Source organism: Haliaeetus leucocephalus, unplaced genomic scaffold (genome assembly GCF_000737465.1).
Source record: "Haliaeetus leucocephalus isolate CR32 unplaced genomic scaffold, Haliaeetus_leucocephalus-4.0 Scaffold228, whole genome shotgun sequence".
Classification (NCBI taxonomy): domain Eukaryota; kingdom Metazoa; phylum Chordata; class Aves; order Accipitriformes; family Accipitridae; genus Haliaeetus; species Haliaeetus leucocephalus.
Window position 1 is genome coordinate 14145286 of NW_010972664.1, and position 14672 is coordinate 14159957.

The following is a 14672-nucleotide window of genomic DNA, read 5'->3' on the forward strand; positions in this document are numbered from 1 at the left end:
CCTCGGGCAGCCTCCGGCCGGGCCCCGCCGCCGGCGGGTGGGTTTCCCCCTCCCGCCTCCCGGTGTTGACAGTCAATCCGGGATCGCGTCTGCCGGTGTAAACGCGGGCCAGGTGGGTTTACGCTGTCTGTCGTGAAAAGTTAAACTTGTTCCGAAACGTGCCCCGGTCTTGCCCTTTCCTGCCCGTGACGAAGGAAGCGTTACCTCACCGGCTGCGGCGAGTTTTAGGACGAGATGTTTTGGGAGCACCTTGTGAATCTCTGTCTTTCTCTGTCGTTGCGGCCAGCTCGCCTCCCAGATGGCCAATTCCCTCAACGGCCGGAACCCGCGCAAGGGACGGATCCTGGGCTTCATTGATGCCATCCAGGATGCTGTGGGCCCCCCCAAGCAGGCAGCTGCCGACCGGAGGACTGTGGAGAAGACCTGGAAGCTTATGGACAAAGTGGTGAGTGTCTGCGTGCGTTCGTGGACGCGAGCGGTGAAGAATGGGGCTATTTAAATAGGTACCCATGAGGAAACGGCGTCTTCCTGCAGCTCCCACTGCTGTGCTGACAGTGCCTCGGGAAGTAAGGGGACTGGTGTTTTAGGTTATTTAAGCACCAGTTGTCTTTTTTTTTTCTTATATGTGGCCTCTGGCTATGTTTTTTTTAATCTTGGTTTGTGGAGGGAAAACAAATGTGTGTTTGCCTTGGGCTATTGTTATTTTCAGATCCTTTAAAATGACTCAAACTTGAAGAGCTGTCCTAACGAAAAGCTGCTTAACTTTGACTTGTAATTACATATTCTGTGTGTTTCGTGTTGGATCACATTGTTAGTCTGCAAACAAGACCTCTGAAGCATGAAACTTCAGTTAAGCTAATAGTCCTGTGAGACATGCTCGTGATGGCAACATAGATATGTTTGTGCTTTTAGGAATGTGCGTGGAGACTGGGGGATGTCACTCTTGTCAGTTTAGTAAACAGATTAGTATGGCACGCCTAACTTTTACGCGTGTGTTCTGCATTTTAATGATTTTTAAGTAGTTAAGTCTTCATTTTGAAACTAGAAATACACTCTACTGAAACTCATTTTTCAGGAAGTGGGGGGATAGACCGTAGATTTTTAGATCTTGCAGTTCTCTGCACCAGCCTGATACATTTTCTTTAGTATTATACAAAATGACAGCTTGCGTGAGGATAGATTAGCTAGGAGAGTTCCTTACCAATGGTAGGAACAGTTTGATTATAACACGGATAACTGTTCAGGAGATGCAAGCACTCTGCTTTGCATGTGAGGTGGTACTTGAGAGCTTCCTCTTGGAACTGCTGGGGAGTGAGAATTACTACCTGTTAGCCTGGGGTCTGTATGGCAAAAGAGTTATGACTTCGTAATTCGGTGATTCTTCATGAATTAGTGTAACTGTTTGCTTTCCCTGTGGCTCTTGTAAATGCAGATATTTTACATTTCTTAAAGTTCATAAGTAGTTATACTGACACGGTGAGGATTATTTCATGTAATATGCCTTGACAAGTGATCATTTCAAAGTATTTGATTGAGTCCTTGTATGCTTTCCTTTTTGATGCTCCAAGAATAGCATCTGTATTTCCATCAGTTTCTGATGATGGTTATAAACTTAAAAACCAGCTGTGATAGAAATTGTTATTATCACAAAGACTTTGTTGACATTTCCATGTTAATGATCAGGATGCTGTAAACAGTGAGCATCTTGTAATAAGAACTGCAAGTATAAATACTTGGAAGCAGGCAGTACTTCCTGTAGAAGGAAGTTTTCAGCTTGGAAACCAGGAATCTGGTTTGTTGTTGAAATCACGTGGGGAATGTACATGTACAGCTTAATTTCCCCATGTCAGGTCATTTGCAAATCTATATGGTAAGGTTGTCCCCTGATTAGTTTGTATGTTCATGGTTACCAGAAAACGTTAACCCTGCTGCTTGGACTTGTGAATTGCTTTTACTCAGCTAGTATAGGATAACTGTATTTGTCACTATTACACTAGAGCATCAGTACAGTCAGTGAGGCCTGTTCTGTAGAAGTCGCTGGAAAGGCTGGACTTTGAGCTGTGCTTTCTTCTTCATTTTACTGGATAAGTGTTCTCAATTTGGATCTTTAATGTACCCTCTTTAAGCTGCTCTCAGTTAATCAAATTTTATTTCCAAATTATATTAAAGTATACCAGGCAGTATGATGTCATAGTGTGAGAATGCTGTAGCTTACTGCTTGAGTTTTTAGCATTTGGTACTTATAGTGAAAGGATGTGTTTGAGCAAATTTAATATATTGGCAAACAAATTTAAGTCTCTTAGCCTTATGTGGCAGTAGGCACAGGAAGGTTATTTTCTCCTCTGCCTAGATCAAAACCAGGGATTAAAATCAGATACAGAAACCTGCTCGATTGACTGTTGTTTCAAATCCCATTTCTGGAGTGTGTCCTTTGACTGATTTCTGTGCTGGGTCACTGATCAAATTAATACCTAGTGAAGGTGGTAGGCTCTGCAAAGTCAGTGGGGTGCCACCCATGGTAAGATTGTGGCTTTGAGGCCTATTTTGCTTGTTGTAATAGCAGTCATTATCCTTGTTTATTCTTTAACTATAATAGCTGTGATAACCATCTTTTTGCTGCAATGAGGTAGCTAAAGTTTTCTCCCATTCTGAAGATGTTAGGGAAGGGGAGAATGGGAACAAAGCAAAGCTGTTATCTTGACCAAAGGACGAAAAAAGAGCATGCTTAAAAACTAGGGCCAGAGCTCAATAATTTCTGGTTTACATTTCTTTCTTTCTTTCTTAAAATTGCCATTCTTTACCTTTCTTGCATTTCTTTCTGTAATTTCCTCCTTTGGCAGATGAGATGTTCTGTATGAATTACTTGTTTTCAACAATACGGGATTAACCAATACTACAAATATTCCTCCTCTATAGGAACTATACTATGAGAGTGGTTTTATGGTATGTGTAGAAGTTCTGGCTACTCAGATACCATGCAAACTTCTCTGTGTAGAATTGGTTGTATGTCATGCTTTGGAATTGTTCAGATTTCATGGTAATGTTTGTTTTCTATGGCCTGATGCTTCTTCAGCTGTCAGAATAGGCAGCAGGTTGCAGTTCTGCTTAAGTGTCTTCGGTTTAAAAGTCTGTTACCAGTTTGAAAAAATAAAGGGTTTTGAAAGAGTTCTTCAGCAGGACAGAATGTTGGTAGAGCTCCTGGTTAGAGCCCTGTTTGTAAAAGTTACTCTAGGCAACATACTTGCAGGGAATAATAAAAAAAACCCCAACTTGTTCTGAGTAATCGGTGAATGTGAATTGTTATCTGTCTGTTTATCTTGTATCTGCGTCTGCCTTTTTATACTTTATCCACTGGGATCTGTACTTTTTGAGGTTTATGGGTATGTCTTTTTTTACATGAATTTACAATACCTGAATTATTAAAGGGCCATCAACTGTTAGCATCAGTGTCGTTTCCCTGCTGCTTCTCTCATGGGTAAGCAGTAGCTTTACCATTAAGAAACAAAATTACTTTAATTCCTTCACAATGCAAAGGATGATATTCTTTTTATCGTTTGGAAAGCTAGCCCTGCTTTCTAGTGCTATCATTATATAAGCAAGTTGACCATATATCTCTGAACTTCTAGCAAGCAAATTACTGTTCTTAAAACATGATGTGTATTATAGAAAGTTAACAAATAACTCTTAAGTCTTCCTTTAAACTATGCATAAATTACATGAGAATTTTTTTTTCCTGAGATTCTAAACTAATGGTTTTAAAATCTAGAAACTAGCTGTGGATATTTATAATATATATAATATGGATTATTAGAGGATAATGGTTATCTTGAGAACAACTTCGGGAGAGACTGTCTATTATGTAAACATGGGAGTAGTTAAGTTAATTTACTGCTCGGGCTATTTAGAGTTGGCAGTACTATTGTGCATACTTTACTATTGTGGGTTTCAAGCCGATAAAATTGTGACACATTCTGAGCAGGATTTCTTAAAACATGAATATTTCAGCAACTTCCAATCACTTTTCAGTACTTCTATGCACTGGGCCTGAAAATAATTGTATTTTCTACTGTGAAGATGAACAATATTGTCTAAACTGTTTGGGTGCTCTGTCATGGCCCACCCAGTTGTTTGACTCTACGTAAATGGGGATGGCAGTTTGATTTGCCATTTAATAATTACCTAAGAGCAAATTAGAATGCATCTCCAAAGCTCATACTATTGACTTAGTGAGTACAAGCTGTATTACCTCTGTAACTTACTAATGTGCTTTCCTATAAATTGTTTGTCAGCATCCAAGTTTTCAACAGCATCTAAGTGAGTTTACAGAGCGTGGTAGTTGAAACTATGTGTGTGTTGGTTATTCTGTATAACCCTTTATGTAATTGTTACATTAATGTGCAACCTTCCAAGTTGATTAAATGTCCTTGTTCTACAAAGGATCTAGAAAAGACAATCGCCAATCATAACCATGGTATTCTTCACCGTATTATGTGGTGAAAGTTGATAGGAAGTTTTGTCCTGTATACAGTGTTTGTGGAAAAAGAATAAAAATTTAAACACATGGAAGCTTCTCTTTTTCTAATCAGAAGAAAGTATAAATGACCCTCCAAAGTCAGCTGTCCTTGTGCACATGTAGCATCAGCATTGTTATTGCTTATTCCTGCAGTACGGAAACATATGGCTCAGTTGCAGTGTGGTAGCTGTTGAACAAGCACTTACTATGTTCTCAGATAAGATTGGTGATTGGTCACCTCTACTTAAATTTTGATGAGAAGGCTTCTTTCAGAAAGAAAACCCATCTTTCTGTGGAAAGTAAAATGCATTGCAGTTAAGGTAACATCTGGTGGAAAGAAATACATGATGAAGAAGCATAATGTTCAGATTTCATCCATTTTCCTGATTAGGTCCTCCCTGATTAAGTTCTTCAGAATTCATTTTTGGTAGCATTGTGTGTTGTGGTTTTCTGGTGAATTGTTACAGTGTCTTACTGCAGAGCTACCTTTATTCTGTCTGTGGTGTACTTTGACATTTTTTGTACTGCATGGCAGAAGATACTTGTTCAGTAGACGGTTTTGAAGTGTAGTTTTGGAAGTGTGACCACTGGTGCTTTGATTGTTCTAGTCCATTCACTGCAGCTGAAAACAGTGTTTAGCGGATGTCCTACTCATTAGATACTTTTTCTGTTTTAGCTGTGTTACTTTCCTTGTATTGTCTTTGACTACCATCAGGTGTTTAAACAGATTGTGTTAGGGCTGATATACTTTGCTGGAACAAAGTTCTTTTGTCAAACAAGTTCAGGGCTTTCAACTTTATTGTTTGCTTTAAAAAGTGAATAGAAGATATAATTTTTTGTAAGAAATTAATTTTCTAAATACAGTAGGCATCCATGACTCTATCTGAAGATGCTATGAAATAATGCCTTGTAATTTAAGTCAAATATCTTAAAAAATGTTATGAGTAGTGCTATTTGTTTTGGGGGGGGAGGGGGCACGGAGAGGAGAGGAGGGAAGAGGCGGTTGGGTTTTTTCTCCTTGGGCACTAGAGTAAGCTTGTCTGGAAGTTCCTGAGTTAACTGTTTCAAAATTTGTTTCTGGTGGATGTGGGTAATGCCTTAGTACTTCACAATCAGAATTCCACTCTGTTGTTTCTGTGATTCTGGAGTAAATACTTGGATTTACCCTGAGTGAGGTAATGAAAGGAGTTTAGCTTTGTCTCAGTTTACCTCAATGAGAGAGACATTTCTTACCAACTTGCTGACTGACTGCTTTTCATTTTTTAGATTGGTTGCTTGCTAAATACATACATGCTTACTTCCAGTCATAACAATACACAAATCACCCAGTGATATGATTCATGTCTGCTCCTAAAGTGTTGGTGAGGCTTGTTTTGTAAAGTGCAATATGGAGGTCTTTATTTTTGGTTGGTTTTTTTTTTGTTTTATTTTGTTTTTGTTTTGATTTCTGTTTTCTTTTGAAGAAAGGTATGTGCACCACTTCTGGTGCATTGGTAAATCTTTTGCGTCAGCAGATGCCATTTCTTATTGCTTGCTTTTAATTGTGAACTGCTGTGGTACGTGTCAGGACATCCTGACTCTGGAAACCATATGGTTTACCAGCCATCTCTTTACAATCTTACTTCCTTGTGTACTCTATAAAGTGAAGATAGCCTTGTACTGCTTCACTAGATCACTGACTTGGACTAAGTGTTAGCATTTTTTCAGTGAGAATGTGTAAGACTAATAGAGTTGTACTGTAGAAGAATATGACTTCCTTAAAGGCTTGTTCTGGAGTTGAAGGTTCTAGTAATGTGCTGTATTTATGTCTATAAATTCAGCGGAAGGTGAAGCCTTGTAAACCATGATGACCACAGGATCCTGTTTTGATGTGTGTATTGACTGTATGTAAAGATACTGGACTGAAGAAGACTTTTTAGAACATCTGAAGGAGAAACTAGTTGTTCTTTATAACTGAATGTTCTTTTTGTATAGCTGAATAGACTAACTGTTGAAAATGCACCAATTAGCATAAGCAATTTGCTTTTTCTTGTTGTTTTTTTATTTTTAATGGTATTTCTAATATGTATGAAACCACTTATATTCTGCTTGTTGGCACATCTCATTGAAAAGATGGACTTCAGAAAGAGAATTAATTCTTTGTTCATAAGATTTAAGTTAAGATAAATAAGCAATTCAAAATGATTGCAGCCTTTTCTGCTTGTGGTCTGCTCTCATTGCTGCCTTTTTCCCCTGAATAAATATTTTCTTCTTTTCAGCTGTTTTTTCCTTGTGCTTCTTGCTCCAGAAAGTTGTAGTGCCTAATCAGTGATACTGATTTGTGTCATCTGTAGTTGGCTTTGGGAAGAATGTCAACCTTGTTTTGAGTTTTCACTAAATCAGAAATCACTGGTAACCGAAGTTCAGATGAAAAAGGTCTACATTTTTTATAAAGGTTTTCACTGCTGTCTTTGGGATTCCAGTTCTTCTAACTCTTCTACAAAAAGAAATTCATGTATGTCTCTGCATGGATGATTTTCAGATGTGTCTACACATGTAAAATTCTTTGCTCATGTTTCTGAAATATCCTTAAAGCATTCTGTCAGCTTAACTTCAGCATAACTAAAAGAAAATGTTTAATCACCTTCATAAGTCTCTCTTGTTAGTTCCTTTCTTAATTTTCTCGGGTGACACCAGCATCCTGCCTTCATTCAGGCAACTCAACTTTTAAAAGAGCAGTTCAAGTAATGTCTGAATCTTTCCGATCAATCCATTCACCTAAATCTGTCATCCAGGCCTTGCTATTTTGTATATCAGTAAGTTCAGCTTTGCTTTTCTGACCTTAAAAGAATGCCATCGTATCCAACCTTTATTCTTTGAGAATGCTGCTGCAGCCATCTCCTAACCCATGACTTAGACCATGTTGTCCTTTTTCTTTGTCCTGATAACCTTCTGTTTATCACATGAAATAGAAACAAGTTATTTTCAGTTTCAGAGTCTCTTGCTGTCTTGCTCTTGCAGTTCATGGATTGCAGTTCCAGACTTCATCACCTGATGAAGACATGACCAAACACCTTTAAGCTTTACTTTTTTGTTGTTTCCTTCCAGCTTATTCCTAAATTTAGGAGGAATTCCTTTATAAGCCACTAAATTATTGTAGAGCTTGCCTTGAAACTTTGCTGTTTACATCTAGAAATACTTAACTGCTAACACCCTGAGCCACTCTTTAGCGTGTTGAACAGTGTTATGCTCGTGTATTCATATTTGCCTGCATCCATCTGCTGTCTTTTTGTTTCCTACTGAGATTGCAAATTTCTCTGTGGGAAGGACTGTCTGTTCTACAACACATCAGAAGGGTTCCTGATCCCTTAGTTGGTCTAGTAGGTGAAAGAATGGTAGAAATTAGTAAAGTAACAATGGATCAGTGAAATGAGGGGAACTATTGCAAACGTCGTGTTTTAAATACTGTTTTTGAATGGTGCTAACATTTCTATAGTGTTTATGAGTTTGCACTGTTCTAATGGTGCTAGACTTCTTTTTTTAAAACTTGTCAGTGCTTGACTTTTGTCCACTATTCTGTCTCCACTTTTCTAACTATGACCCCAGTTACCTAAATCTAATTGCCTGGTGTGTTTTTGTATGTATGTTTCAGAGGGAAAAACCAGTTATGCGTTTGCTTTGCTGTTTGTAGTGCATGAGGGTCTGTTAGTGGCAACAGTCTTAAGGCAGTGAATTTCTTCATCTGGAAATTGAAGGAGGGGTCAGCAATAGGGATACAGCTTTGAGTTTAGAGAGCTGAATGTTCCAGGATACAAGTTTGTTGTTCCGGCCCCCCACCCCCCGCCGGAAATGCTCAGGACTGCACTTTTTTTGAAGTTGATACATTAGTAAGAATAGGACTCTGCTTTCAGCAGTATTAAGATGTTTTTACAGCCTCGTTAGTTACCTCAAAAGAATGTCAAAGTCACTAATGTATAATATGGCAATCTCCAAATGATACCTATAAAACTTTGATACCACATGGACTTAATTTTTTCGTAAGTATTTGCATATGTACCGCTGCGCACACGTGTCTAGAATGTGTCCCTCTGCAGTGTCTTAGCTGAGCATGAATAGCTCAGTGCAATAGCACTCAAAAACTATCCGTTAGTTTTGATCTCTTTTGCTTTCTAGAACAGAACATTATGGACAAACTACCAGAGAATTTAGGTAGTCGGGAGATAATTACTCTAACCTTGTATATGTTCAGGAAACAAGAACAGTACCTTCTTGTTCCAGAAACATTTCCTGTGGAGACTAGATTCAAATAAAGGTGTTCAATTAATTTGAAGCTTATTCCTTTAAGTAATATATATTATTCAATTAATTTTTGTGCCTTTTAGGAACATGATGATTCCAAGTCCATTAAGATGTTATCTTCTGTTACAGCCATGAACTGGAAAACATTGAGTTTATAGTGGTTTGTTTCCTGGTTTATGATATCTGTTTGTGAGTGACCTAATTTCTGTCTGTCATAGCTAATAGCTTTTGAGCCACTGGTGGCATTCAGACCATTTTCATGTGTGTAGACCTCTCAAACTTTAAATTCCTATGGGTTCTAAGAGGTTGTGTTGTTGGATAGAGAAAAGAGAGAGACAGCAATGATGAGGTAATTTATAAGCTCAGTTCTTAGTAGACATTTAAGCATCCATAGGGAAGTTCACCTGCAGCAAACACATCTGTATGAAACTACTGCTCTTGGCATTAGTTGCGTACTGTGTTTTGATAATATACTCCTTAGCATATAGTAGGTAGGCAAAGACATTCTTACTTTAAATGCAAAACCCCGAACTATGTAAGTAAGCTTGTTTGCTTTTTATAGATGTGACAGGATTAAGTTAACTTTTACTTCCTTTGACATTAGAGACTATGTTGGGATTTCATGGAATATAAATGAAGTAGGATTTAATTCTTTGTGCCTAGAGGTTAGAGAAGTATGCTTACACCTATTAAGACATCGCATCAGGCTTTCCCCCAACATATTTCTTGTCTTTTACATTCTCTTGTTTTTGGTTATAGGTAAGATTGTGCCAAAACCCAAAGCTTCAACTCAAAAACAGCCCACCTTACATACTTGACATTTTACCTGACACTTATCAACATTTGCGACTTATACTGAGCAAATACGATGACAACCAGAAACTTGCACAACTCAGTGAGAACGAATATTTTAAAATCTACATTGACAGTCTCATGAAAAAATCGAAACGTGCTATAAGACTCTTCAAAGAAGGAAAGGAAAGAATGTATGAGGAGCAGTCACAGGACAGGTAAGTGAAATATTTAAATATGAAGTAGATTGTCTGGCCTGTCTGCATTCTTAACATTGTTTGTCTGCAGCCATTGTGTTTTGACATTTTTAATTATTTAAAGAGCAGAAATATTTATTGTTTGGATTCATTGACCCTGCAGGTCAATCAGTAATTTGCTGGATTTGTTACACTGTGTGCTCTTGTCTGTCACTTTATGACCTTTAAAACCAAGTGCATTTCCTTCATAAAACATTCATTTCGTTGTAATTACTTATTCACAGGGCCTTACAATACGTAGTTTTTCCTCTGGCAGAGAGAGACTGACTGTTACTTGGATTCAACTTGACCTCCCTACCCCAGTTCTTAAAACTGTGGGAGCCATGATGGCTATTGACTTAGACCTTTCACAAGTGATGAAATGGAGCAAAACAATACTCACATTTTTGAGATACTGTGTGATGTTAGCATAAGGTGATGATAATGTTAGTTTGGTGCTGCGAAGCCTTTTCAGAAACCTAATGGATTCCTGATTTGCAGTGGTTCAGTTTTAATAACAGGGATTAATGTCTACTTTATGTGTACTCTTGGTGGTGAGTGAAGAGGTTTTTAATATTTGATTTTATTGCCTGATAATTTAAAAATAATATTTCAAGAACTTCTGTGCAAAATCTGCAGTTTTGTTTTGGGAAGGGATACAGCAGTGTTGTGGCAGTTAGCCTCTGCCATGTGTGGTATATCTGTATATCTATTCAAATAGAAGATACAATGCTGTTTCCAGAGTCTTCCCTTTTTAAAGGAGATGGGGGGAATGGGAGATAGAAAGGAAGTGAATGGAGGATTGAATCCCTGCCTCTGTGTCTGCACCTGAGCTCAGAGGCAGGGTTGCAGTATAGTTTTACAGCTGGTGAAACTGTTAGTAGAAGCAGTGAAATGTCTACATTCTTGTAAATGTCACTGCTGTTATGTTTGATTTACACATATGTTCCTTCCAGATCTTCAGCAGTGGTCATAGCTATTCAGTATACCGTGGTAGTCTCCTGCGCTTGATAGGGTGTCTGAAGCTTGCTTAAGGTCTAAGGAATTTTCTTCTAAAGTATGTGAAGACTGTTCAATTTTGAATATACTTGGAGCAATTTGCCTAAGAGGAGCAAAATACACTGTTTGAACTATTTTAGTGATGAGTAAAGATCTTGATGAATGTCTGTTGTGTTTGAATTCATAAGTATGTAAAGAAACGTTTTTACTGTAGATGCATTCTTACCAGAACCCCTGGACGAATTGTTCAGCACTGAGCCTATGGGTTCTTTTTTAATATCCCATTTGTTTTATGTACAGAAGTCATTGTGTTGCAAAGGAAATAAGAACTTTTTATGGTAAGGGAAATTTGACATAAATGGTTGCATTATGTAAACAGGTTTTATTTTGACTTCCCTATGTTGTATGAAACCCAGATTTTCTTATGGTTTTGCTTACAGTTAGCAATAAATTAAAGCCAGTTCAGTGTCACTTTTTCAAAAACACTGCTATACACTCTGTACAGTCATTCAAACAGTGTCTTAGTAACTGTATCTAGTTGCTAGAGTTGCTTTATTCTTTCCAATTACCCACTTCATTTCCTGCATAAGGGTAACAGTGGTGATAGAAGGATGTCTTTTGAGAAACAAACAGTTTTTGAAGGAGGTGCAGTTAGCATATTTAGTGTCATTTATTTGGGCCATTCTTGTGAGACGATTGGGGAGGAGGGATTTTAAAACAAAACATAGTAACGAAGTGCACTGAATCACAATAACTGCTTTGGGCTCTCTAAATTTGTTTCTGAAGGTGGCAACTATATTATTTTGCCTGACTGAAGGAGTTTGAAGCTTGAGGAAAGGAGTACAATAGAAATGTTTCTCCTGTGCTAAAATTATTAGTTGTGTTTCCTATACAAACAAAAATTCTGACTGTATGTCATAATGCTTAAACAAAAAAAAGTGTAAACATTGTTTCAGCAGTTCATGCTTCATGCCATTGTAAGTTAAAATCTACATCATTGTGACTTCAGTGCACTCTCATTCATCTAATGGTGGTGTTTTATCTGTATGTGTGTCCTAGTTTAAAGTTGAATGAAGGTATACTTGTTTGAGCCCTATGACTAGGTACCCATTTGCTCTGCAGCGCTTCAGTGTACTTAATCATGTTAATTCTTGGTAAGTTAGTAAAAGAAGCTGTTAATGTTTTTAGCTTCTTTGCTTCCAAACATGCCTGCATTAACCTAAGTACATTATTTCTTAGTGTTATAATGCAAACATAGGAGTGTTAATTTAAGTAAGTGTTTTTGATGATGTTTCCAAAATGACTGTCAAATTGAGGTGTAGTCAATTTAAAAAAAAAAAAAAAAAAAGGCAAGCCAAAAGCCTCTTGCGTTGACACCTGGCCAGTTTCTGTGGTTTTCAATCTTACATTTCTGTTTTGTTTTCTGTTAGTGTCTCTGTGGTTTCTGGATAAAAGGTCATAATGAAAAAGAGAAACTGGCTGCATTTGGAAGCATTCTGTATGTATAGTTGATTAGTATACTTGTAACCTATTAGTGTTATTAAATAATCTTTTAACTTCTCTAGTGATGGTACTTTTAGGAACCAATGCCAATATAAATATGATTTTATTTGTCTGATGACACCAAAATCATGCTGTTGTGAAGAATTTGTCCTGAATTTTAGTTCTCAAAGATCCGTGGATGAAACAAGATAGTGTGCCAGTCAGATTATGTACAAATGGCTAAATCAAAAGTTTACACTGCGATGGTGTTGCCTTTCTATCCTGTGTTTCACGTCAAACGCGTGGTAGCCGTTTAAGAGTAGTTGGTGCTGTCATTCTGTACTCTCTGGGGTGAGTCTTGCTAAGTGGAGAAAACACAGCTTACAAGTTTGTTTATTGTATATGAATTCCATTTACCTTCTGGGTATGGTGTCTAGTATAAAATTGTTCTCTCTTAGTCCTCTTGCTTCATGAAGTAAGAGATGATGTTCAATACATTCTGTAAACTGTTATTAGATACAGGCTGCACAGAAGTTTTTCTATGTATGAAGTAATTTAAAGATACTTTTTGTAACTTTTAAAATTTTATTAACGAAGGCTTATTAAAATTACTGGTTCAGGTACAACTATCCTTCTTGAAAGGCTTTGTGTGTCTTTGAGGGTCTGGGGTTTTGTTTTGTGGTTTGTTTTGTTTTTCCCATTTGTTGTTTATTGGGAAGTAGACTAAAGCTGGAAGGCATCATTTCTGTGAAGTCCAAACTTCCTTTTGTCTTACTGCATTCCAGAATTATGCATCCAGAAAAAATAAGAACTTTGGAGGCTGGCAGTTTTTAAAGACAAATATGTTAGCCAGGTGTAGAAATCAAGCACATAAGTTACAATAATAAGACCAGAGGAGGAATAAAGTGGCAATGGGGAGATTACGTTTGGATTCATTCAAGATGCTGGACATGGCCTTCAGGGCTAACTCAGCCATTTCTTAGTAATGGAGACAAGTGTGAGCTTTCCTGTGCTTAGCTGTAAGTTGTGTCCTTGGAAGAATATGTCTTGAGGTGGAACTTGTTCATTGTCTGTTTTAATATTGCATGCCTTCTGCTATATGCCCTTTATATGAGGAGAAAAAAAGTATAAAACCAGGGTGTATACTTCTAATACTCTCTTAAATACTGCTTGGTTCAGTCAAAATTAGTTGGCTACTTGTTTTTAAGTGGCATTGCAGAAGTGGAAGAGGAAGATAGGATGGAAGATGGATATTTCTTAAGTAGTGGGCAGTACTGATGAAGATGGCAAGAGAAGAGCTGAGGTGGTTTTGGCGTTGATGTAAAACGGCACCTGTTCCTGTACGGAAAATCTTACTAAATTCTCTTGCGCATCTGGCCATTTGGTGTCTTGATTCAAATTGCATGTTTCTAGATTTTACACCTTGATTAAGCATTTTGTTAGTGCAGAATTCTTACATTCTCCAAGTCTTCTAGGGAGGGATTATACCTATGATTCAAGCGATAGATCAGGTTCTCCTTTGTTACTATTCATGTGGGTTAGTGGGTTTACAAGTATTCCATTTCTCTTCCTTAAGTCCGTGTTGACAGCTGAGATCAGGTAAGGTTCTTGAATGAAGTCCCTGAACTGGCACATCAAAGTACACAGCATTCTCGGTAGAGACCTTTCTACTGCTGAAATGTCTAGCCCATTCCCTCCTTTTTCTGAAAGTACAGACTTGATGAGAAGTTACAAGGGTAAGCGTCAGGATGGACTTCAGTTTTGTCAGCTGCGATGCAGTAACAGCCATTTGTGTACTTATGTGGTGAGACGTAGCTTACCCTACTTCTTTGAATCACTTCATCTTGTACCACAACCTGCTGTTCTATTTACAGGAAGTTAGGAAGTTTATAACTTAGCTAGCCTTGTAACTTGTTCATGTGTCTCCAGACAGAGGAGATGTTGTTGTTTGAGAGAAGGATCAGGAAGAGTATATTTTTAATACAGGATGATTTTATTTGGACAAGTCAGGATTGTTTTGGCTGATGGTTTTCTTGCTTGACAAATAGAACCTTCAGATTCAGAAAAAGATGTTAATTGCTCTTTTCATAGAGCCAGTTTTGGCTATTGGTTAACATCACATAGATAACTCGGTAATTGTCAGATAGTAAGGATGACAGCCTTCATTTGAAGTTGTGATCTTGTGGTGAAAGTTATTGGCTGCTTAGAATCTTGTGATTTGTCCCATTTTTCCAAGCGTGTTAGGTTTTGGTCTTCAGTAAATTCTGAGCTGAACAGTTAGGCTCTACATACCATCAATCTGTTGTCTGACATGATCTGTAAACCCCTACACTTAAGCTATGCCAACAAGTTTTAGAAGTCAAATATATTGA

At 37.7% G+C, this 14672-nt stretch overlaps 1 protein-coding gene across 2 annotated transcripts in view; it reads left to right on the top strand.

Annotated features, from left to right (window-relative positions):
- The first annotated feature begins 298 nt into the window (after window positions 1–298).
- CBLB (Cbl proto-oncogene B, E3 ubiquitin protein ligase) overlaps window positions 299–14672 on the top strand; it is a 133357-nt gene continuing 118983 nt past the window's right edge. For both annotated transcript variants that reach the window (XM_010567323.1, XM_010567322.1), the window contains exons 1-2: window positions 299–445; window positions 9551–9801. In XM_010567323.1, coding sequence (XP_010565625.1) covers window positions 299–445; window positions 9551–9801 — 398 coding nt within the window. The remainder of the gene's footprint in view (window positions 446–9550; window positions 9802–14672) is intronic.